Below are 26,607 nucleotides of genomic sequence, written 5' to 3'. Positions count from 1 at the left end.
TCTGTAATTCTAAAATAAGATTTAATAATTATTGCTCTGTACAGCTTCCTCGATGAAAGGGAAACAAATCAAATTACATTTTGTATACTGTACACTTCTGTCTCGCCGGTGTTAACAGTAGTGTATTGTACGTGTTGCTGTAGCTTTCATTTTCATCTTCTGTATGTTCAACAAATCATGATATCTATGTTTACAGTTATGCCCCCCAGTGCGGTCATAATCGATAAATACGATATAAATAAATCTTAGAAATTCTAATGCGAACTTTGGCTATAAATAGATTTTGGGAAAATGCTATGTTATTTAAAGATCTTACAGCCGAGTATATATTATGCAGCGCAATCACCATTGCTCAGATAATAACGGGGAACGTTTTCCGGCGCACCAAAACAAAAATGGACAGACTGAAATACCCCGAATATAGCAGGTTACAGACGAGGTCCAAAACGTTTGCCTCGTGGTCAAGAAAAGAACAGGCTAAGAAAATGGCTGAAGCAGGGTTCTTTTCAACGAGTAAGAATGCAACGGGCCAAGCACATACTTTAATTCTTAGACAGCACTTCAATATGCAATAGAATTTCTTTTTATGTATGTATCCATTATAATTATCTATGCATGCAATGCTATCATTATTATGTAGATACTTATATATTTATTTATTTCGCTGTAATTTTTGCTAGTACAAGATTCCGTGCACTAAGTCTCTTAATGTGCTTTACAGATGTGCAGGACTCGGTGCGCTGTTTTCAGTGTGGAGTTGGGCTACGGGAGTGGGACCCTGGGGACGACCCTTGGGTGGAGCATGCGCGATGGATGCCAAACTGTGCATTTATCCTCAGTAATACTTCTCAAGAGTTCATCAATCAAGTGAAAGCGGCTGTAAACAGAGACAAGGTATATATATATATATATATCTTATTTCAAAAGTTATTTACCAAACAATACACATTTTGTGAATCACTGATGAAATTATAATCAAGCACTTTTGCTTAATACACTTTGTATTTTTTTCAAAGGCCCAGAATGGCGTTGAAAACTCTAGATTACCAGAAAATGATATTGAGTCAGATTGCCCTCCAGTTCGGGCAAATAAAGGTAAGTTTTATTATTCTTTAAAGATGTAATGACTTATATGAATTAACAATTGATATTTCCCTATTTTTGAACTCTTGCTCAAAGATCAAAGAAATAGCGTTTCACAAACATCTCTTGTTGCCAAATATTACGGAAATATATTTTGGAAACATATATTACGGAAATATATTTTGAAAATATTCAAAATTTTTATAAATTAAAGAAACCATATCCTGACTGAATGGAATGATATTCATTAGATACTATCACGATGGAGTACCCGGAGTCCACATATGAGAAGAATCCACTTCTGACCGACGCAGCACAAAGTGTGTTAGAATTCGGGTATCTTCCGAAGGTCATCAAAGAAGCCATAGGAAATATCATCCAGCAGGTTGGAGGTAATGTTTGATTGCCGTTAAAGAAAAAAATCTCAAATTTACACACATTATATATATATATATATATATATATATATATATATATATATATATAATCAGTATTATCATTACCTACGTTTTCATATTGATTATAGCTTAAACAGATTATATATTTGCATTATTTAATTACAGGATGGAAAAACTTGACAGGGTCTCTGATTTTGGAGGAACTATTTAGGTTAGAAGATGAAGGACGTAGTTTACAAAATGGAAAACATCTGGACGTACAGAAGGATGTGCTTTCAACAGGTTTGTATTTTCTTTTTTCTCACTGAAGTTTTACTTTCATTTTACCTTTATCTTGACAATACTGCACTGGGGAGGGGGGGGGGGGGGGGGTCAAGAAAAAAAATTCAACAATCAGCATTCCACCTGTACATTTCTGTTTTATTTTTAAAAAAAAAAATCATTCATTTATTTTTTAATTTTATTTATTCGCAGACGAAATGGAAAGAGAAAACGAATCCATGCGTGAAGCACGTACATGCAAAATCTGTTGTGAGAAAATGGTTGCCATAGTATTTCTTCCATGTGGTCACTTAGTGTGTTGCGCGCAGTGTGCCCCAGCGCTGAAGAAGTGTCCAATGTGTCGTCAGCCAATCAAAGGATCGACAAGGGTCACATTTGGAACTTGAAGTTACCCTAAAATGCTTGATTGATGTCCCCGATACATCTTGTACATGCTTGTACTACACGAATTACCATCAAAAACTATCTACGTTTTAAGTGTTTTCAGGGATCATTCATTCATTTCACAGATATTGAGTGATTGTTACGAAACGTATTAATTATTGATACCCATAGTTATCAAATACATTACTAGATCAAAATACAGACACAGTGTATTGTGCTTAATCTACGGGTTGTTTTTTTTTTTTTTTTTTATATATGTATACGTTTTTAATAAAATCTTATTAATTTTACCACTTTTGTTTGTTTGTTTATCATAAAATATTTTATTATTGTTACACTTGTATAAGAGGTCTAATTATAGAATTTACTGTGTATATCTAAATATATATTCAAGATGACATAAGATAATAAAAATAAACAATTTAATACGCATGCTCTATTTTGCACATTGTCGTGAATGTATCTGGTAGTGAGTTATTTAACATAAACTGTGTATTTGTACGGATCTCGCTTTGACAGGTAAGCATTTATTGATAAAAGACTGCGCTATTATATATATACTCAATAATCTACATCGCATGACCGTCAGATCTATACACGTCATCGTGAAAAGGCTCAACGTGTTACATGTATTTATAAATGCTATTTTAAAATACTGGAAGTCCCATTGCTAAAAATAGGTTTGCACAGACGCAATTTTTTTTAATTTATTTTAATATGCAAGAATATTTGGAATTAGCTTACAGAACTAAGAATAAGTGCACGACCCCTCAATATTGAGGCTGGGAGATACCGTAAACCTCCAATTTCACGATCTAATAAATTTTGCAAAGTCTGCTTGAATGAAGTAGAGGATTAGAAACACTTCCTATTATTTTGTACAAAATACCACCACTTAAGGAATAAATATTCTACACATTTGAGTGATTTGAATGCAAATTCCATAAAGAGTCTCACGAATCCGGAAAATTATACATTCAAAAGGTAAAAAATACTTATTTAATTCAATATTTGAATGAGTGTTCTAATCTAAGGTACACCACAGGGGCTCGTCACGAATTGACCCTCTCTATTTTATATTTACATAGCATAGACGATGTCAAATTTAATAAGAGGAAAGTTTCGTGACGAGCCCCTGTGGGTACACTGAATTGAGAAATCAGGACAATTGTGTTTAATCTGAGATTGTGGATTGTTACATATGATTATACATGTATATATATATATATGATATTAATTTATGATGTAAGTATATCATATTAATTTATGATGTATGTCTCATGTTTGGTAAATTGTCAATAAAGCGTTTGATTTTTTTCTCTTTTGCGTAGCAATATGAGTGAAAGTCAATAGGCCTAGAAAGCATCGGAAATTTACGTCTTTATTTGTGTGAACGAAAATCATAGATCCATGAGTGGAAATGTGGTGCCTTGGAATTTTGATATTTAATGGATTTTAAATATAAAATATTATTGATTTCTATTATCATCATCGTTGTGGTTATATGACGGTTCAGTCGATTGAGATTAATTTCATTGAAAGTTGCAAATATCTATATATCTATATATGCATAATCGTCCTGCAAAACATTAAAAACTTTTTTAACCCCCCCCCCCAAAAAAAAATTTTTTTTTTTATAAATCGCCAATTCTTAAGATTTTATTTTGTCTGAACTTCAAAATCTTAAAACGTGGAAAGGGGAGTGGAAGGGAGCGCTTGCATTCGTCTTTCTCTACAATTAAGGTTCAATTCATCAGTTCCACTTGTATTCTGTGTGTGTGTGGGGGTGGGGGGTCGGGGGGGGGGGGGGTTGTCAGCCAATGCATCCTACTTTCCATGTGAAAATAACCAACTTGGCATGTAATGAACGTTTATCAAAAGAAGATGGGGGGGGGGGGGGGGGTATACATGCCCGACATGCTCGCATTCGCATGTAATAACTAGTACTGAATTGCTAAGTATCTGTATAAATTACATGTATGAAAAGTGATACATTACACGATAAATAATATTGTTTTCTAATATTTACAGCTATCTACTATCATGGTAATATTAATTATTATACATAAGGAATATGTATGTACATAGATACAGAATATTACCACAATTTCTATCACTGAACACTGAAGCCTGCACGTAAATGGCACAGTGTCGACGTGCATGGAATATACAGTTTATTGAAGAGACAAATTATATCTCTCATACCTAAACTAATCGCGCTGAAACATTTGCTTTTCTCTCTTCGTGAACTTGCTCAGAAATGCCCACCGTTCCTTGTAAATCAACTGTAGCTAATATACGTACATGCCCATCACTGTGTGTATATCAACTGTAGATAATATACAGACATGTCCATCACTGTGTGTATATCAACTGTAGCTAATATACAGACATGTCCATCACTGTGTGTATATCAACTGTAACTAATATATAGACATGTCCATCACTGTGTGTATATCAACTGTAACTAATATACAGACATGTCCATCACTGTGTGTATATCAACTGTAGCTAATATATAGACATGTCCATCACTCTGTCTATATCAACTGTAGATAATATACAGACATGTCCATCACTGTGTGTATATCAACTGTAGCTAATATATAGACATGTCCATCACTGTGTGTATATCAACTGTAGATAATATACAGACATGTCCATCACTGTGTGTATATCAACTGTAGCTAATATACAGACATGTCCATCACTGTGTGTATATCAACTGTAGCTAATATACCGACATGTCCATCACTGTGTGTATATCAACTCTAGATAATATACGGACATGTCCATCACTGTGTGTATATCAACTGTAGCTAATATACGTACATGCCCATCACTGTGTGTATATCAACTGTAACTATAATATACAGACATGTTCATCACTCTGTGTATATCAACTGTAGCTAATATACAGACATGTCCATCACTGTGTGTATATCAACTGTAGCTAATATACAGACATGTCCATCACTGTGTGTATATCAACTGTAGCTAATATACAGACATGTCCATCACTGTGTGTATATCAACTAGCTAATATACAGACATGTCCATCACTGTGTGTATATCAACTGTAGCTAATATATAGACATGTCCATCACTGTGTGTATATCAACTGTAACTAATATACAGACATGTCCATCACTGTGTGTATATCAACTGTAGATAATATACAGACATGTCCATCACTGTGTGTATATCAACTGTAACTAATATACGTACATGTCCATCACTGTGTGTATATCAACTGTAGCTAATATATAGACATGTCCATCACTCTGTGTATATCAACTGTAATTATATACAGACATGTCCATCACTGTGTGTATATCAACTGTAGTTAATATACAGACATGTCCATCACTCTGTGTATATCAACTGTAGCTAATATATAGACATGTCCATCACTCTGTGTATATGAACTGTAGCTAATATATAGACATGTCCATCACTGTGTGTATATCAACTGTAGCTAATATATAGACATGTCCATCACTCTGTGTATATCAACTGTAGCTAATATATAGACATGTCCATCACTGTGTGTATATCAACTGTAGCTAATATACAGACATGTCCATCACTGTGTGTATATCAACTGTAATCATATATAGACATGTCCATCACTGTGTGTATATCAACTGTAGCTAATATACAGACATGTCCATCACTGTGTGTATATCAACTGTAGCTAATATACCGACATGTCCATCACTGTGTGTATATCAACTGTAGATAATATACCGACATGTCCATCACTGTGTGTATATCAACTGTAGCTAATATACGTACATGCCCATCACTGTGTGTATATCAACTGTAACTATAATATACAGACATGTTCATCACTCTGTGTATATCAACTGTAGCTAATATACAGACATGTCCATCACTGTGTGTATATTAACTGTAGCTAATATACAGACATGTCCATCACTGTGTGTATATCAACTGTAGCTAATATACAGACATGTCCATCACTGTGTGTATATCAACTGTAGCTAATATACAGACATGTCCATCACTGTGTGTATATCAACTGTAGCTAATATATAGACATGTCCATCACTGTGTGTATATCAACTGTAACTAATATACAGACATGTCCATCACTGTGTGTATATCAACTGTAGCTAATATACAGACATGTCCATCACTGTGTGTATATCAACTGTAACTAATATACGTACATGTCCATCACTGTGTGTATATCAACTGTAGCTAATATATAGACATGTCCATCACTCTGTGTATATCAACTGTAATTATATACAGACATGTCCATCACTGTGTGTATATCAACTGTAGCTAATATACAGACATGTCCATCACTCTGTGTATATCAACTGTAGCTAATATATAGACATGTCCATCACTCTGTGTATATGAACTGTAGCTAATATATAGACATGTCCATCACTGTGTGTATATCAACTGTAGCTAATATATAGACATGTCCATCACTCTGTGTATATCAACTGTAGCTAATATATAGACATGTCCATCACTGTGTGTATATCAACTGTAGCTAATATACAGACATGTCCATCATTCTGTGTATATCAACTGTAATCATATATAGACATGTCCATCACTGTGTGTATATCAACTGTAGCTAATATACCGACATGTCCATCACTGTGTGTATATCAACTGTAGCTAATATATAGACATGTCCATCACTCTGTGTATATCAACTGTAGCTAATATATAGACATGTCCATCACTCTGTGTATATCAACTGTAGCTAATATACAGACATGTCCATCACTGTGTGTATATCAACTGTGATTATATACAGACATGTCCATCACTCTGTGTATATCAACTGTAGCTAATATATAGACATGTCCATCACTGTGTGTATATCAACTGTAATTATATACGTACATGTCCATCACTGTGTGTATATCAACTGTAGATAATATACGGACATGTCCATCACTGTGTGTATATCAACTGTAATTATATACAGACATGTCCATCACTCTGTGTATATCAACTGTAGCTAATATATAGACATGTCCATCACTGTGTGTATATCAACTGTAGCTAATATACAGACATGTCCATCACTCTGTGTATATCAACTGTAGCTAATATATAGACATGTCCATCACTCTGTGTATATCAACTGTAACTAATATATAGACATGTCCATCACTCTGTGTATATTAACTGTAACTAATATATAGACATGTCCATCACTGTGTGTATATCAACTGTAGCTAATATACAGACATGTCCATCACTCTGTGTATATTAACTGTAACTAATATATAGACATGTCCATCACTGTGTGTATATCAACTGTAGCTAATATACAGACATGTCCATCACTGTGTGTATATCAACTGTAGCTAATATATAGACATGTCCATCACTGTGTGTATATCAACTGTAGCTAATATACAGACATGTCCATCACTGTGTGTATATCAACTGTAGCTAATATACAGTCATGTCCATCACTCTGTGTATATCAACTGTAGCTAATATACCGACATGTCCATCACTGTGTGTATATCAACTGTAATTATATACAGACATGTCCATCACTGTGTGTATATCAACTGTAGCTAATATACAGACATGTCCATCACTGTGTGTATATCAACTGTAGCTAATATATAGACATGTCCATCACTGTGTGTATATCAACTGTAGATAATATACAGACATGTCCATCACTGTGTGTATATCAACTGTAACTAATATGCAGACATGTCCATCACTGTGTGTATATCAACTGCAGCTAATATACAGACATGTCCATCACTGTGTGTATATCAACTGTAGCTAATATACCGACATGTCCATCACTGTGTGTATATCAACTGTAGATAATATACGGACATGTCCATCACTGTGTGTATATCAACTGTAGCTAATATACCGACATGTCCATCACTGTGTGTATATCAACTGTAGCTAATATATAGACATGTCCATCACTCTGTGTATATCAACTGTAGCTAATATATAGACATGTCCATTACTCTGTGTATATCAACTGTAGCTAATATACAGACATGTCCATCACTGTGTGTATATCAACTGTGATTATATACAGACATGTCCATCACTCTGTGTATATCAACTGTAGCTAATATATAGACATGTCCATCACTGTGTGTATATCAACTGTAATTATATACGTACATGTCCATCACTGTGTGTATATCAACTGTAGATAATATACGGACATGTCCATCACTGTGTGTATATCAACTGTAATTATATACAGACATGTCCATCACTCTGTGTATATCAACTGTAGCTAATATATAGACATGTCCATCACTGTGTGTATATGAACTGTAGCTAATATACAGACATGTCCATCACTCTGTGTATATCAACTGTAGCTAATATATAGACATGTCCATCACTCTGTGTATATCAACTGTAACTAATATATAGACATGTCCATCACTCTGTGTATATCAACTGTAACTAATATATAGACATGTCCATCACTGTGTGTATATCAACTGTAGCTAATATACAGACATGTCCATCACTCTGTGTATATTAACTGTAACTAATATATAGACATGTCCATCACTGTGTGTATATCAACTGTAGCTAATATACAGACATGTCCATCACTGTGTGTATATCAACTGTAGCTAATATATAGACATGTCCATCACTGTGTGTATATCAACTGTAGCTAATATACAGACATGTCCATCACTGTGTGTATATCAACTGTAGCTAATATACAGACATGTCCATCACTCTGTGTATATCAACTGTAGCTAATATACCGACATGTCCATCACTGTGTGTATATCAACTGTAATTATATACAGACATGTCCATCACTGTGTGTATATCAACTGTAGCTAATATACAGACATGTCCATCACTGTGTGTATATCAACTGTAGCTAATATATAGACATGTCCATCACTGTGTGTATATCAACTGTAGATAATATACAGACATGTCCATCACTGTGTGTATATCAACTGTAACTAATATGCAGACATGTCCATCACTGTGTGTATATCAACTGTAACTAATATGCAGACATGTCCATCACTGTGTGTATATCAACTGCAGCTAATATACAGACATGTCCATCACTGTGTGTATATCAACTGTAGCTAATATACCGACATGTCCATCACTGTGTGTATATCAACTGTAGATAATATACGGACATGTCCATCACTGTGTGTATATCAACTGTAGATAATATACGGACATGTCCATCACTGTGTGTATATCAACTGTAGCTAATATACCGACATGTCCATCACTGTGTGTATATCAACTGTAGATAATATACGGACATGTCCATCACTGTGTGTATATCAACTGTAGCTAATATACAGACATGTCCATCACTGTGTGTATATCAACTGTAGCTAATATACAGACATGTCCATCACTGTATGTATATCAACTGTAACTAATATGCAGACATGTCCATCACTGTGTGTATATCAACTGTAGCTAATATACAGACATGTCCATTACTGTGTGTATATCAACTGTAACTAATATATAGACATGTCCATCACTGTGTGTATATCAACTGTAACTAATATACAGACATGTCCATCACTGTGTGTATATCAACTGTAACTAATATACAGACATGTCCATCACTGTGTGTATATCAACTGTAGATAATATACGGACATGTCCATCACTGTGTGTATATCAACTGTAGCTAATATACCGACATGTCCATCACTGTGTGTATATCAACTGTAACTAACATACGGATATGCCCACCGCTCTATGTACATGTATATCAAGAATAGCTAATATATAAGAAGCATACATGTATTAATGCCGCAGCAGTATCGTTTTTTATTTTATTATAAACAAATAAGAAATTTGTTATAACAGATTGAAAATTTGTTATATAACAAAGGACTTTTTTGTTATAAAAATTATCAATCTGTTATAACAACTTATCAGTTTGTTATTGTAACTTACTAATTTGTTATATCAAATTATCAATATCAAGAGATCATAATAGACAATCATGAATTTTCTTTCAATCGTCTTTTTTCGGATCATGCACCAAGTTAGACTATCAAACCAATCAAATATTGATGAAATATTGAAGCAGCATCTTGACCATCCCCTTTCAACAACATCACTTTTACAACAATCTTATCCTTATAGACGCTAGCGAGTCGTCTGTCTGTAAACTTTTCATACCTTCGACTTCTTCTCCAGAACCACTGTGCCAATTTCAACCAAACTTGGTACAAATTAACCTTGGATAATGGGGATTTACGTTTGTTCAAATGAAAGACTGTACCCATTCAAAGGAGAGATAATCACAAAAAATGCAAAAATATGGTGGGATCATTTAAAAATCTTCATTTCAAGAATCTTAGAGCCAGAAAAGCTGAAATTTACATGAAAGCTTCTTGACATAGCGAAGATTCAAGTTTGTTAAGATCATGACTCCCGGGGGTAGATTGGGGCCACACTAGGGGATCATTTTTTTTTTACATGCAAATATATAGGGGACATCTTTAAAGGTCTTTTGTGATAACAAACTAAAAAAGATACTGCTGTGGCCCTTATATGCTTCCGTACTAATAGATTGTTAACGTTGTTTTCCAAAATGTCTACATTCAGTCAAAGTATAGACCCCCCATGAAAAAATCATAACCTCTCAGAACACATGGGGGTCGCCAAAGGGAGTTACAACGTTATGCAGGTATGAAAATGCATGTATCTTTATGATGAAATGCCTCGTGGATCCCATGATTGGACAATTGAAAAAAAGAATAGTGCGTATTGAACTTGTAAGACGATCTTTCATTGGTTAACAAGGCGGGTGTAACTCAGTCTGATTAAATAGGAGAAGGTGGGGGGGGGGGGGGGGGGGGGGCTGGTTTTCATCAGACTGGGTGTAAATTGTCGTACACTGCTGAAGCAAGCTAGGGATAACTACTGGTAATGTGACGTTATAATGCATTACCTCTCTACACGCAAATGATTAAGTGCATGGTTAAAGATAAAGAATTTACTCGTTAAAGTATAATAGTTACGTAGCATGCAATTGAGGACTTTTAATTTATGCATTGTCCAGTGTAGTTTTTTTCTTCCCTGATTTAATTCATGAATTTGATTGTGAACAAAATGTTGTCAAAGCGCTTATCATGAAATTGATATATTTTAAATCTGGTACTTTGGACTGTGGCATGTAAACATTCTACACAGTATAGGAATTATTTGCCTATTAATCTGAAAATTAATTCCAGCTTACCACAAATTAACATTGTTATGTCAGAAAAAAAACTTAATACACACTGACACACACAAAAACTAAAATAACTTGTCTTGCATCTACGTGACTCACGAACCATCAGTAACCATACTCTTCTCTGTTTAACAGCATGAGTGGACGCAAAATCCAAGGAAAGGTAAAATTTTCTGCATAGATAATTACTAATTTTTTTCACATTATTTTTGTGCATTAGAGCAAGCATTTTATATGCATCATTTGGACTAGTCCTGATCTGACTACTCCGTCAGAGGGAACAGAAGACACAACTCCTATACTGTATATATCTTGAAACACAAATGTTGATTATTCATGTACATATGACGACATCAAGCACATACATGTATCTTCCAAAATCGAGACATCGTCAAAATAGATAAAAATTCACAATTTCATTGAAATAATAAAACTTGTTTTAGTGAAATTATGAATATCCCTCAATTTGTAACGATAGATTCTACCTTCACAACCAATCGTTTTGTGTTCTTTCAGAGCGTTACCCAGTCACAAATTAACCAAAGATACAGACAACGTACATGTAGAAGGCACATCAATGATCTGGTACAATTTTACCTAGATATTATTTATATGAAACGCCAAATTAACATAAATTCAATTAAGTGAAGATATATTTAATTATTTAAGGATATCATTAATTCATTTGATGCGCGTAACAATTAAATTAAAGATTTCTTCAAATATCTTCATGGTCAATTATGAATTATTGCGCGCATTAATTGAATTACTGATAACATCAGTTATTCTGCTGAACTGATAAACGCTATGAATAAATTGTATGGCTTTTATTATAAGCATAACGTTGTACCTATAACAAATCAATATAAATATTTAGGACTTGTATTTAAATCAAATGGAAAACTGAAGTTTGCTTCTAAACAACTTTCAGAACGTGCAAAAAAAAAAAAAAGGCATTTTACGCATTAAAATCAAGTATACCCGGAAACAACAATCTTTCAGTCCAAGTTTTACTCTAATTATACCAATCAATGATTGTACCAATTATAACATGTGTTACTCTAATTATACCAATCAATGATTGTACCAATTATAACATATGGATCTGAAATATGGATTACAGACTATAAATTAGATATTAAATCCCCAGAATGTTTTCCATTTGAAAAAACACAAAATCATATTTTCAAAGATATTCTAGGTGTACATAGAAAAGCATCAAATTTAGCAAGCAATGCTGAATTGGGTTCTTATCCACTCTACTATTTTGTTATGAAAACATGTTTCAATATCATACCAGAGTAAGAGATATGGAATCAAGTACCACATATAATAATGCGCTTTTAGTATCAGCTTTTAGAGAAGACAAGGAATTAGCTCTAAAAGAGAGCTATAATTCATGGCAAAGCAAGATTTTCAATCTTCAACATAAACTTAACTTGACTTCTTTAAATATTTCTCATAAGGAGTTTAGGTGTAAGCTCAATTAAACCTTTGCTGAGTTGACCTATGAACAATTGAACAAAATTCAGGAAAAATTTATTTCTTTAGTAAAATCTTAAATTGTAATGAATATAAATCGCGGGATTACTTAAAGTTTCCTTTGAAAAAGTGTGAAAGATCACAGCTTACAAAATTAAGAATAAGTGCACATTCACTATTTATTGAAACAGGCAGATATTGTAAACCAATAATCCCGAAGGAAAAACGTATATGCTATGCTTGTAAATTATTTGTTGAAAACGAAAAACATTTTGTACTTTACTGTCCTGTGTATGACAAACGTCGATTTCAATATTATGATATTTTTAGTGATACATTATATCCTGTGGTACTGATCCCATTAAAGAAATTGTTAACCCATGTGATTATATTACAAAACGTTTGTGTAACTTTTTAGATAGATGCTTTATGCAGAGAAAACAAATTCATGGACTTTAAAGAACCGTATGAATATGTCTTATATATGCTATTGTCATTGTGTCATAATTTTTGGTGTTTTTTTTTTTCTTCTTTTCTTTTTGTTATGTCATTTGTTTTGCTATTTTGACTGTATGCCAACATGGTGATGTCAATAAATAAATTGAAATTGAAATTGTTGCTCTCTTTAAATGAATTGATGATACCATTAATTCAATTGATGCGAGCAAGAATTCTTGGTGAGAGAACAACTATCTAATTAGAGATATCTTCAACATATCCACAATTGAATTGATGATCTCTTTAGATGAATTATCGCTCTCTTTAAAAGAATGATACCACATTAATTCCTTATACAAAATTGTTGTAAATGATTAGATATATCTTCAATTGAATTAAAGAAATCATTAAATCATTTATATCGAGCTCCAAATGCAATTTTGCGAGCAATAATTCCATCATAATGTGTGCATCAAATCAATTATTGCTCTTATCAATTCCATTGATGTACACATTAATTCAATTATTAATTTGGCGCTCCATATATTTAAGAATACATACATTTAGTTTATAATTTGTAATTACTGAAGTATTTTTGTATTCATGAATACGTTCGCCAACAAAATAAATCATGTAATAAAATTGGCATTTGCCTTCATTGTCTATGATAATTACTGAATTAATTTTGTATGAATTTTGTACAAAATATCAATGCTATTTCTTCATATGTAAACAGAGTTTCGCTTAATAGTGGTTCTTCTAAAATACTTAATATCTTCATTTTCCTCTACTCATTTCATCTGAATATGAAATAAAAGAAAATTAAACATATAGGGTCAATAAATGACATGCATGATATAATCAATCCAAATCATTAAAATTGGATTTTCTTAGGTAACGGACGCGGTGCCATTTGAGGATCCTCAACCTCCGCATGGCCCCAGTGAAGAAAACTTGGAAGGTAATTTATTCATAATCCAGAATTTGAGGAATTCCAAAATGAAAATCTGTTGAAGTAACGTATTTGATACCAAGTTAGAAATACATTAATTTTATTCATACCAATATTTGCAATAGAAATCTATGTGAAAATAAAGAATTAAAATGTTCTTATTTTACCCCAAAGCTGTTGTAGGTGCAGTTAGTTTGTACAGCCCTTTGTCGACACAAGCACCTGGTGCCTGTATTTCATCAGAAGTAAAACTCAAGGCCAAAGAAATGGGCTTTTCTCCACAGCTGATCGATAAAGCTTGTGGTCATCTTAGTCAACGAAGTAAGCCAATAAGTACATTTAAACGCATTCCCTGTGTATGTGGTTGGTATTGAAGAGCATGAATGGAATTACATATATGCATCTACATTATATTCTATTTTAGATGGAACAAAAGAGCCCGATATTCAAGAATTGGTGGATGAACTTTTAAGACTCCGTGAAAAATAACAGTTATACAGTGTTTTCATTGATACATTGCATTTATTTGAGAGCAATGTTATTTTAGATTCACTTTTGCAAACCATGATGTGTTCAAGTTATACCAAATGTGTTCAATTAAACAAATTGCAATTTTTGAATATGTATTGATTTTATTATTTTTCTGTGGTTATCGTATTTGTTTTATCTATCTTAGTACAGTGTTGTAAACGGCATCAATAGAAAAAAAAAAATCACACAATATTGAATTGAAATCAGTGTTGTACGTATAATTCAGTTGTCCGGAGATTTTGAACTGCACGTGTTTTAAGACGTTTTTAAACGATTGTTTGCATATTTTTTTTTCATATGCAATATTTCATCATTCGACATAAAGGATAACAGACAGAGAAGAAGTATATATATATATATATATATATATATATATATAGTTATATATAGTTTTATCATGTGAAAGTACTGAATTTATTATAGTAACATCGACAGTGCCTTCGCTGTGGATATGAACGGGGAATTTCAGTGTTTATTTATACACCTGTAATATTCGAATTGCTAAATTTCATTTAAGAGGACTTTAAACCATAGAGATACATGACAAGAAACAGGTATGTGAACAGCTATTATGTTGAAATACATACATGTGTAATAGAAATAGTAGATTTGTTGTAATCTTAATCTTGATTAATAAAATATGGAGATTTTTTTTTTTTTATCAATTTTACGGTGTAAAATATCAAATAAACTTGTTCAAGCACATACATGTATATACACTATATACATATATTTGTTTTTAAAAAATGTGGACTGCTCTCTGTGACAATTTAAAATTGGCTCTAAACAGACATGATAGAGAACATACACATGAAATAGAAAATATATATAACATGGATAGTTTTCAAGACTCGTGCTTAAACTGGCGCAATACACACCATACGGGGAATTCCGAAATTATTAATAGACATGACCCGCAAATTTCCAGTTGGTAAAGATAGACATCTTACTACCGTGAATATTGATTACTCGTGTGTATTTACTATGGCGAACCGTAAACAGAAGTAATAAACAAACAAAGAGTAATAATAATCAACTTTATCAACGAGAACATACTTCCAGTTACATTGACTGAAAGAATATACTATTGTTTTTGTAGAAAATGTCTCGAGCGAAGCAACGTACATGTCAAACAAATCTTTACTCATATTACGCGCAGTATGAAAAGAGAATACAGACCTTTAAATATTGGACAGGGGGAGCTAATCCACGCCTTTTAGCTCTTGTCGGATTCTTTTCAACAGGTAGGCAATATTCTGTTTCATAGGCATTTAACCATGCACCCGTGATTGCAGGGTTAAAGAGAGCAATATATAATGTTCTTGATTTAGTGGTTGTTGCAGAATAACCTTCAAGGTCGAGGATTGTTTGAGATATAACGTTCGAGGCGTAAGCCGTTATAAATTACATTTCAAACAACATTTTCATAACCGAGATTATTCTGCATCATCCACAAAAACAAGAACATCATATTTATTTTGCCATGCATGACCATGTCATGTAAACACATCCTGTACGAGAATCAAAGAAGGTCAGCTTAATGTGGCGTGTGTCCAATCTATATCTACAGGTCATTCAAAGCAATACACAACGTCTAGTCAGATCGGCGATGTGAAATTGACATGCGAGTGGCGGTTTTTACATTTCAAACCCATATATTTATTCTTTAGAATATGCAAGTGAGATGTGTAATCAATTTTCTCATAAGTGTTTTGACGTATGAATTAAGGTATCTCGCAAAATAATGACCGCGGTATTCCTTTGATATTTGCAATAACCGTGGTAAAACGCCTGATATAAACCATATATGCAAATGGAAATTGCATTTATGATGGATGTTTCACATGCAATCTCGTATTTTCAATGGAATTTGACATATATTCCTCCTGTTTATGCTTTTAGTAATGCATAATATAATGTTTCCCAGACATGAAAGGATGGGACATATTCTAAAAAAGAAAAGGAACTTCACAAGAAGTAGAAAAAGATGAGATAATACTGTTAGTTTATAACGAATATATGTGACGGTACATATTGATGTTGAATTCGGCACATGTATGTATTATCGGTCGTCGTCAACGATATACATATTTATGCACGTACCTTTACCGTAGGTATATTGTCGTCCGTCGGTACATACTACATGTATATACAAAATCCTTTTCTATTTGATATTTGATTAAGGGCATCATATATCTTGAATGATCAAATCATTTTTTTTTGCTGGTTTAAGTAAAGACAATACATTTAGGAAATGGAAGTCTGTGTACGAGAGAGAGAGAGAGAGAGAGAGAGAGAGAGAGAGAGAGACTTTGAATTGATATTTCCATTTACCATGGAGAGAGAGAGAGAGAGAGAGAGAGAGAGAGAGAGAGAGAGAGAGACTTTGAATTGATATTTCCAGTTACCATGGTAAAAACTTGCGTACTTTGATTTTCTGTGGTGAAAACTCTGATACTTTAATTTACTAAGGTAAAACATTTAGTATTTTAATTTACTATGGTATAACCTTTAGTACTTTGATTTACTATGGTAAAATCTTTAGTACTTTAATTTACTATGGTAAAATCTTTAGTACTTTGATTTAGTTATCGGAGGTACATGCCCCCTTTTTAATACTTCAAATCTCATGTCATTTAAACAAATAAATGAAATATGAACGGTGTATGTATAAACAGTATTAGTGTCAACTGCACCGGTACATGGTCGTTATCGCAGTGTGTGAGCAGCTACCGGTACAGGTATTTGGCTATCATTTTTACAAATTTCATGGGGTTTTTTTCTCCCCAAAACTCGCAACTGCCCCCACGTAGAAATGTCAAACAACCTGATTTATATACTTTCAAAAAATACTTGTTTGCAAAAATCCCTAGGGGGGGGGGGGGGGTCCCATTACTTTTAATAGCCCATGGTCTATGTGAAATGTTACCAGAGTACTTTTACGTAAGACCAGTTCGGTGGTGATTTATCAGGTCACAGATATACACATAAAATTTGTTTCATTTTCATATTTTTTAGGTAAAACAAAAATGCTTAAAACATCATAAATTATTTGTGATATTTGTTACAAGAATCATGATACCCACCTTTCATACTATAAAGCACATCTTAGGTGTTCGACGGTAGTATACAGATGTTCGGCGGTGGTTGTACATAACTTTACAGTATCTTATCACATTATTAATGCATATAAGTTCATAATGTGAATTAAATACGTTGAATTATTCACATATTCAGTACATTTTTTTTTCCTGGAACATATGTGGAATTACTGTTTTATGAACAGTTTAGGCCTACTTCTGAGATACATAGATAGTTCAATGTTGATATCAATTCACGGATATACATGAAATGTTGCAAACACTCGCTTAAACTTTATTTTATTTTGTTATTAGCTTGTAAAGTATTCATTTATTTGCTTCAATCTTCAAATGATAACATTATACAATAGATTCACATTATACCACCACCAAACACAGCGACGCACGAAACGGTATGCTATCTAGCGGAGTTGTAGCTAAAGCGCCTTAGTAACCTAAGTGTGTGGGCTGTGTAGAGAATATTCCCAGCGCCCAGGGGAAAGCAGTGGCCTGTAAAAACGGGCATGTGACGTGTGTGATATGCATGGGCGTAGGTGCCTGGCATGAATTTCAAGAATCATGATGCACACTTCTCAGACTGTAAATAAAATTTTATTAGCATTCGTAAGTGTTCGGCGGTAGTATTCAGATGTTCGGCGGTGGGTGGGTGGGCAGCAAGTGTTCGGCGGTAGCTACATATACATAAACTTTACAGTTTTTGATACAAATACAAACGATACATTGAATTATTGAAGTAGAGATTTATTTATTTTATTTAATTAAGTATTTTATCTACTTTTTTATTGAATTGTACTCGTTTATATTTGGTGATCAGCAATCGGATCGGAGTCAAACGATAAACTGTAGTCTGATGTATTTCCAAAAATAATGAAATGATACACTTGAATTCCAATTTAAATATTTATTCAGTTAACTTGAGGCATAAACACCTACAAAAAGTGAGTAGGCCTACTTGGTGCTGAATTATGAAATGTTACCAGAGTACTTTTCCGTAAGACCAGTTCGGTGGTGATTTAGGCTATCAGGTAACAGATAGGCCTAGTTACACATGAAATTTGTTGCATTTTCCTATTTTTAGGTTTTAAAAAATGCTAAAAACATAATAAATTAAATGTGATATTTGTTACAAGAAACATGATACCCACCTTTCATACTATAAAGCAAATCTTAGGTGTTCGGCGGTAGTATACAGATGTTCGGCGGTGGTTGTACATAACTTTTACAGTATTCTGTCACATTATTAATACATATAAGTTCGTTATATGAATTAAATACGTTGAATTATTCACATATATGGTCTGTTTTGGGGATTTATTTTGATATATACATACTATTTTTGGTGTTCGGCTGTGTCTGGCGGTGTCCGGCGGTAAAAATACCCACCCTTTAAAAATAACTAGGGCCAAATCACCCCGTACACGGCTTTCCATAACTGTCCCTAATGTTGGAATGATAATCAATGATTTGTTTTCATTTGGATTCCTTTACTCATTTAGAATTTATTTAGTTAGTTAAAAAAGATGAAACAGTAAATTAGATCCTACCATATAATAACAATACCTTGTGTACCTTAAATTACGAGAGAAAGAGAGCTCTAAATTGATATACATCTTTATACTATATAAAACATATGAAATGAATGTTTTATGCCCTCTCCCTAATCGGATATGCGGGGGCATATAGGGTTTTGGTCTGTGACACTTTCACTTTGGCCATGACTTTTGAATGGATGGTGAACGGGATTTCATATGTCACGTGTGTATTCAATTAATTCCTTGTGACAAGACCTTTCTTTAGGTAGCAAATTATTTGACTTCATGACCCTCGAGTTTGACATACTTTTGAAAAACGCTCACCTTGGGAATAACTTTGAACGATTAGCACAAGGGCTATCATATTTCACATGTGTATTCTTCGTGACAAGACCTTCCTCATGTTTCTTTTTGTATCAGAATTACTTTGTTGTCGTATGATGCACCAGTGTTTCATATACCCATCTTGTATTCTATTTCCACATTAACATACAACTATTTTGCAATAAGTCAAACATGCAATCATTCAATGAAATTCACAAAAAGGCGACTACAGCTTCCATTAAAAATGGTATTGGAATTGCACAATATTCGCATTGAATAAATCAGCATCTAACCACAGCTAGATATTCTATACAGAGATACTTATATTTATCTTACCCCCTTCATTTCTATCGCTGCCGCATGCGCCGGCGAAATTGTATTCCAATGGACGACAATAGGTACAATGAAGGTAGGTACATATTGTCGCCAACCACAATATGCATCGCCATGAAAAAGATATGCTTTGTCTCGACACAAATTGTCGTCGGCGACAATGTATGCTGACGGACGACAATGTGTAGTGCCACAACATTGCTACATGTTATGTGTTAAGACAATAGAAACCTTTTGGATACACCGTAAGGATTGCTAGTATGTGGTGGAGAATCAGGTAATATCCAAAACACATCAAATTGAGTATATCCAGTTGAAAGTAACCCCCCATCTCTCTCGCATTTGTGTACGATGACTGCTACATATTACTGCTTTTGACATCACTTTGATAAGGCCACTGATAAAATGCGTTGTGTTTAAGTGAACTACAATATTGTAACTTACGATATAAAAATCAGTCGTTTTTAGTTTGCTTAGCCGTCTTCATTTCATTTCCATATTACGGAAATAACGTCTCAATATGAGCGAAAAGTCTCTCGACGGGACGTAAAACAAACATTAAAGAACTAACGTTATGTACTTCTCTTTAGATACTGATGACCATGTTTGCTGTTTCGCCTGTGGGGTCAGGATAAAAAGCTGGGACAAACACTGTGATCCATGGACGGAGCACTTCAAATGGAAACCGAGCTGTAGATTTCTACAGACGGAGCATAGTGAATACAAGAAACAAAAGACGGTGAGTAAAGAGCAACCCCCTCCATTAAGTGATACTTCTATTTGAGAAGAAGAGGTTTCATATTTGATGAATAGGATTATATATTGCAGTAAAATGTATTATGATACTAAATTAGTTTCGTATATTTTTTCATCCATATATTACATACATTGTACATATAGCTAGGAATATAACCAAATTTCATTAATACAAACACTCTCTCGAAAGATCATTTATAGAAATTCTATTCTGTGACAATAGATTTTATGTGAATGATCTGTTTGGTCCTAGATTCTGAAGTACTCTTCGTTTGAAGAACGACTAAAGTCTTACACAATTTCATGGCCAGGAACAGAGTTTCAAGATCCCGTCCAAATGGCAAACGCTGGATTTTTCTACCTCGGTAGGTCGGCAATTGACGCACCTGTTTAAAACAAGCAAGCACATACAGCTACAACGTCTATCTATTATAATACTTCGTTTTACATAGAGATCTACGAAAAATGTAGTTTGATACATGAACGAGGTGTTTTAATTATGGGATTAATAGCACTGGTCATTAATGTCATGATAACACCAAGAACAACAATATTTAGGTATCATCATTTTCACAAACATCTATCACAGGTTACGGTGATCACGTGCAGTGTTTTTGCTGTAACATTCACCTATCTTCCTGGGACTCACAGGATATTCCAATACAGGAGCATGCACGATGGAATTCCCGATGTGGTCATCTTAGAGAGCGACTTCAGGCGGAGAGCATGCGTACGCAGGTAAGACACTGTGGGTTTTTTTTTTCAAGGACAAAGTTTGTCTTACCCCGATGGATTAATTTATATTGTACATCGTATTCTGATGTACTTCATATGTTACTTATACTTTTTGCAAGAATTTAATTCTTCCCTACCTTTTCAGGAATTAATTCTTCCGAAACAAAAACATCTGGCACAGCATTTTGGCGAAACAAGAATGAAAGAAGAGAAAATAAAGCTGGTGACAGTGGAAGATTTAGAAGGTCAGTATCCGTCCATTCATATCGCAATTCAAACTGGGCAATGAAAGGCACGTTGTCCGAATCAAGTATCAATAGCTGACCCTTTTAGACCTTATTTTCTCCTATGAGTTCAGAACTTGTGAAATATGATAAAATTCATTAATCTAACTTGTGATATTTTCCCCATGACAGCGGACAGTTCCGGACAGGAAGTTGTTGATATCCACGACCTGGGGCAAGGAGTTTCGATTCGAACTGGGGAATTCGAATTAAAACCGACATCATGCACCAGCTCCTCTCTAGAAGAGCCAGCAAGGGGTAGAACGTACGGTATGTAGTATAACATAGGCATCAAACATTTATATATATATTTTTTTACAAGATATTTTGATAGGTTTTATCTATTGCAGATGGTAAGGAATATTTCTCCGTCAGCTACCAGCATTACAAAAGGTGATAAAATGATTGTGTTTAGAGATATTTGTTTCCTTTCTGGACTACTAGAACGTTGTTCATTGCAACGAAGGAAACATTCATCGGAAAGCATTCACTGCAACTCTTAAAAAACTTTTTCTGAGAGGAATGTCATCCATGGAGCGTCAACGTTTGCAGAACCTCAGGACAAACCTGTACATGAAAGTTTTCAGAACATCAAGACAAAAATGTACATCAAAGTTTACAGAACTTCAGGACAAATCTGTACTTGAAAGTTTTCAGAACATCAGGACAAAGCTGTACATGAAATTTTGTAGAACTGTACATCAAAGTTTTCAGAACATCAGGACAAAAGCTATACGTGAAAGTTTGCAGAACTGTACATTAGAGTTTGCGGAACTTCATGACAAACTTGTATGAAAGACCAATTAACTGGTGATTTCAGTTGATTAGAATTACGCGATGTTGATGGAGTTAATGCTGCTGAATATAGGAGCTCAACTTTCCTATAGTTAGTAATTTATGATATATTCATACATGGTACTATTATAAGGGTCACTGTGACAGATTGATTCTCCACACAAATCAGACATGTTTTACGGCCAGAGAAAAATTATTGGAAGGATGGATCGCAATTTTCACAGTAGTTGATGCATCGATCCATTTGTCCAGTTTGTTCACAAACAAAATAGCAAAACATATATTTTTCAATATAAATGTTTATAGATTAACAAAGTCACAATGTAATCTTCCTAATATAACAGTTTATTTATAGAACTGTAAAGAGCTATTGAAATTTAATGCAGATTGTTTATTCATGTCAGGCTGTGATGATAACACGTATAATCAAAATATAGTACTTTTACATAACGATTCTGAACCGTTTCTCGTTTACCTGCGCTGTTGCATTGTATCATATCTGCGACTTGTATATTTATATGTATTTTTGAAATTGTGTGCTCAGTAGGGCATTTAGTTTTAATTCGATATGAACAGGGCAATTCAATGCAGAAAGTGAATCCAGGTTTTTTTTCAATGATTTGTTTTTCGTCTTCTCGTTTTTTATTTATCTATATGGTATATTTACTAACTAGTCATACATAATAATGTATCAAATATTGCATTATATATATTTTCAGTAAACAGCTTCAATTTCGATGTGCATTGCATATCCGTGCATATCAACGTTAACGGCGTGCTTGAAATGTCATTACAATCCGCTAGTTGTTAAAATTATTTAAGTAACACCGTCATCCTTTCTTGAATATTTATTTTAATGCAGCATTTATTAATAAAATTCTATTTTCACTAATTTTTTTTTTCATTTGCGTGACTGCGCCTTTATTCACACGATTACGCCTTTCTTTTGTATCCTTACGCTGTTCTGTCATGTTATTACGCATCACTATTGTGTTAATACGCCTTCAAAACATACATGTATTCTGTTTGAAACCATCCTAACAGGATTTCGTATTATTTTGTTGCAAAAGGAAGTGCTATTTAAAAAAAAATTAAACTTTTACTGAAACTAAGTTATTCCTCGTCTCATACATGTACATTGCGCATGACAAGTTATATATTTCCTTTGATTTTGTTCATGCGGGTCATCTTTGGGTTTTTAGGATTGGGTAGCACCTACATCTCCCTGAAATATGTGCATGCTAATTCTGTACGGTTTATAGTATATGCAATTCAAATATATATTTTTATAAAGAATACATCTGGCTTGGAGCGTCACAGTTCCTACCTTCAAGTATTTTCAAAAATGAAGTAGAAGTCTTGAATAAATGCTTGTTTCAAAATCTTTTGCTTTCTAAATTGTATAGATCTTCAAACAGACTGAAAATTTCCATTGTCTTTAAAAATAAGATTTCCATTGCATTATAGAAATAACTGTCTAGGAACTCGTATTAACTGTTGCATTTTCATTGATAAGACTCAAACAAGATACCCATACCTCTTTCTTCTGCAAAATGAGCACATTGAAAGAAAGAAAATTCACAATCTATTCAGTACAGTGACCATACATAACAAATAGCGTCATCTCTTAAAACGATCACGTAATTCACAGGTTATCTAATTTGGGTGTTACTAGTGAATATTTTATAACGGTTATAAATGATTGGTTTAATGGATATGTATTTCCCTGATTTAATTGATAGAAAGCCTTTCATATTTATATGATGGAGTCCCAGGAAAATTAAGTTTCAGACCACCATAGTTCTATTTTTAGTTGATTCAAACTCTGAAAAGCTAGACATCAACAGTCTACTCTACAATTCATGTTCTTGCGGCCATTCCACGATATGTACATGATGTAAGTACTGGCGCAACATAAAAAAAATTCTACAATGTAACTAGCAAATAAGACGCATTGTATTGCCCTTCAACAAGAGAGGTGAACTTCATATTGTTACAGGTTTATGAGCATTCATTTTTATATTCTTACAATTATATTTTGAAGGTATAATTTACATAAAAGGCGAGGATAACGAACAGTGATCAATCTCATAACTCCTATAAGCAATACAAAATAGATAGTTGGGCTAACACGGACCCCTGGACACACCAGAGGTGGGATCAGGTGCCTAGGAGGAGTAAGCGTGTCACTGTTGTCACCCTGACACAGGAAGTAATGCAGATTACATGATGTACCGAAACGTAATAACCTATCTACAGGCAGATGCTTCTAGGATATGACTGATATGCATCTAATTATTGCAACACTTCGACGAGAAACTCGATCAATCGTATAGGGAGATTAGCTTTCTTCTAGGCTTCTTTCTTTTTGGTCTCTTTTTGGTCCTTTTATGCTGCGTTTTGGTTTTGTTTTGTTTTGGAATTTCCGGTTCCGGTACATCCTCTATAGGTTTTTTGACTATAGTAAGTTCAGTCACGAAAGGAGGGACTTGTGTATTCTCATACCACAGAATCATTCCGTTCTCATCAAATGGATTTGTCTTAATGCCGCTGTGATCCTCCGGGTCGTATTCTGAATCGTATTCTGCATCTTCGACCTTCAATTGTGAAAGAAACTCCGCTTTATCTTGATTATCAAGTATTAAATTATGTGTACACGGTATACTGTATGATAGTATTGCATCATTCTAAGTTCATAGCACTATTCATATTAAGAATTCAAAGCCCCATGGAACACTCTCTGATGGTTTATGAGAACAGTATAATTCATCTTGAACCCGGTGTAATCGTATGATTATAGTTTGTATGTTATGTGTACAATTGCATTTAATAGGGGCAGATCCAGGAATTGCGGTTAGGCGACAACTTTATGAGGCAGGGGGTCTGCGGGCGCCTTGAGGTCCCAATGGATCAAGGGTGAAACCCTAGTGGGGGTCAGGAGCAAAGTCCCCGAAAGCTCCATGATTTTACAGATTTTATAGAGCTTGAAATATGACTCCTATGTAGTCATTTTTACTATTCCCTCTCTGTCATAAGTTGAAATTAAGAAAGTGACGCAAATTTTAAGGGTTTTTGGAAAAAATATAAGTTCTCCCAATGAAAGTAATTCAATAAATCAAAAGATTTTGTCATTTATTTCTCCGAGAGCGGAAGAAATTATTGCTTCTTTTATCGTTTATGTTTTGTAAACAAGAGACCACGATCTACCTTAAATTTCAAAATTTTAGGGGGGGGGGGTTCCGTCCCCTTAAATCCGCCATTGTCTAACGTAGGACATAAAGAACACAGAACTGCATACAATTTGTTCATATAAGTAAGATATCTTAATGACATATAGGAATAATGGTCTACATATAATCTGTTTACCTTTAGATGTGTCATTGAATGACATATAGGAATAATGATTTACATAAAATCTGTTTACCTTTATATGTGTCATTGAATGACATATAGGAATAATGATCTACATATAATCTGTTTACCTTTATATGTGTCATTGTCTTGTATAGTATCCCTACTGTTCCAGCGACAGCTGTGACGCAAATCACCCCGGCTATGACGGCAATGACAATACTCGCATCTGAGAAATTCATTGGAAAACATCGATTTATTGTAAACCTTTTTTTCATATTTTCCATAGCAACTAAAATGACCATTTCAACTTATTCTCATTATTTAACATTCCCAGTGAATATACTCACTGTTGTCGTCGTCTAGAGGCATAAAATCTGTGGTAGTTTCCATAGCTGTGGTTACGTCATCCGTAGTTACGTCATCAGTGCTCATTTCCGTGGAGGAAATAGCGTCACTGGTTATTTCTACCGTACTTTCTGATGAATCATCATCGTCTGTGGTTGACTGCTCCGTGGTGGAGCTTTCACTTGATGAACTTTCCACTCCACCTACTGTGACGTCATCTGTAGTGGTCGTGTCATCGTCTGTCGTTG

At 34.0% G+C, this 26,607-nt stretch overlaps 3 protein-coding genes across 5 annotated transcripts in view; 2 read left to right on the top strand and 1 right to left on the bottom strand.

The window, feature by feature from the left end:
- The first annotated feature begins 333 nt into the window (after window positions 1-333).
- Window positions 334-2,437, top strand: LOC125674780 (putative inhibitor of apoptosis). The gene is made up of 6 exons (XM_048912061.2): window positions 334-513; window positions 722-894; window positions 1,017-1,095; window positions 1,335-1,475; window positions 1,647-1,763; window positions 1,956-2,437. The coding sequence occupies exons 1-6, from the start codon at window positions 396-398 to the stop codon at window positions 2,147-2,149; spliced, it is 822 nt and encodes a 273-aa protein (XP_048768018.2). The 5' UTR covers window positions 334-395; the 3' UTR covers window positions 2,150-2,437.
- A 116-nt stretch (window positions 2,438-2,553) lies between these two features.
- On the top strand, window positions 2,554-23,552 carry LOC125674779 (baculoviral IAP repeat-containing protein 7-A-like). 3 transcript variants are annotated; one of them, XM_056158568.1, is made up of 13 exons: window positions 2,554-2,666; window positions 11,533-11,560; window positions 11,914-11,982; window positions 14,212-14,278; window positions 14,444-14,590; window positions 14,694-15,354; window positions 15,900-16,044; window positions 20,681-20,829; window positions 21,100-21,211; window positions 21,436-21,584; window positions 21,727-21,826; window positions 21,998-22,135; window positions 22,216-23,552. In XM_056158568.1, the coding sequence occupies exons 7-13, from the start codon at window positions 15,903-15,905 to the stop codon at window positions 22,260-22,262; spliced, it is 837 nt and encodes a 278-aa protein (XP_056014543.1). In that variant the 5' UTR covers window positions 2,554-2,666; window positions 11,533-11,560; window positions 11,914-11,982; window positions 14,212-14,278; window positions 14,444-14,590; window positions 14,694-15,354; window positions 15,900-15,902; the 3' UTR covers window positions 22,263-23,552. The 3 variants fall into 3 exon arrangements, with proteins under 3 accessions (XP_056014543.1, XP_048768014.2, XP_056014542.1); XM_056158567.1 differs by lacking the exon at window positions 2,554-2,666 and having other exon boundaries at window positions 9,667-11,560; window positions 14,694-16,044; XM_048912057.2 differs by lacking the exons at window positions 11,533-11,560; window positions 11,914-11,982; window positions 14,212-14,278; window positions 14,444-14,590; window positions 14,694-15,354 and having other exon boundaries at window positions 2,572-2,666.
- Window positions 22,390-26,607, bottom strand: part of LOC125674778 (uncharacterized) — a 5,317-nt gene continuing 1,099 nt past the window's right edge. Inside the window, exons 2-4 of the mRNA XM_048912056.2 lie at window positions 26,362-26,607; window positions 26,143-26,240; window positions 22,390-25,257 (exon numbers count right to left, since the gene is read on the bottom strand). The exon at window positions 26,362-26,607 is cut by the window's right edge and continues 336 nt beyond it. Coding sequence (XP_048768013.2) covers window positions 24,985-25,257; window positions 26,143-26,240; window positions 26,362-26,607 — 617 coding nt within the window. The 3' untranslated portion in view covers window positions 22,390-24,984. The remainder of the gene's footprint in view (window positions 25,258-26,142; window positions 26,241-26,361) is intronic.

Source organism: Ostrea edulis, chromosome 3, assembly GCF_947568905.1.
Source record: "Ostrea edulis chromosome 3, xbOstEdul1.1, whole genome shotgun sequence".
Lineage (NCBI taxonomy): Eukaryota > Metazoa > Mollusca > Bivalvia > Ostreida > Ostreidae > Ostrea > Ostrea edulis.
Note: the sequence above shows the minus strand (reverse complement) of the source record. Positions and strands in the feature narration are given on the sequence as shown.

What these genes read in the sequence shown, in the direction of transcription:
- LOC125674780 (XM_048912061.2), top strand. Translation starts at nt 396, where the DNA reads ATGGACAGACTGAAATACCCCGAATATAGCAGGTTACAGACGAGGTCC. An exon ending in CGGCTGTAAACAGAGACAAG is followed by an intron (nt 895 to 1,016) that starts GTATATATATAT and finishes TTTTTTTCAAAG; the next exon opens with GCCCAGAATGGCGTTGAAAA. An exon ending in TATCATCCAGCAGGTTGGAG is followed by an intron (nt 1,476 to 1,646) that starts GTAATGTTTGAT and finishes ATTTAATTACAG; the next exon opens with GATGGAAAAACTTGACAGGG.
- LOC125674779 (XM_056158568.1), top strand. Translation starts at nt 15,903, where the DNA reads ATGTCTCGAGCGAAGCAACGTACATGTCAAACAAATCTTTACTCATAT. An exon ending in GACAGTGGAAGATTTAGAAG is followed by an intron (nt 21,827 to 21,997) that starts GTCAGTATCCGT and finishes TCCCCATGACAG; the next exon opens with CGGACAGTTCCGGACAGGAA. An exon ending in AGCAAGGGGTAGAACGTACG is followed by an intron (nt 22,136 to 22,215) that starts GTATGTAGTATA and finishes TATCTATTGCAG; the next exon opens with ATGGTAAGGAATATTTCTCC.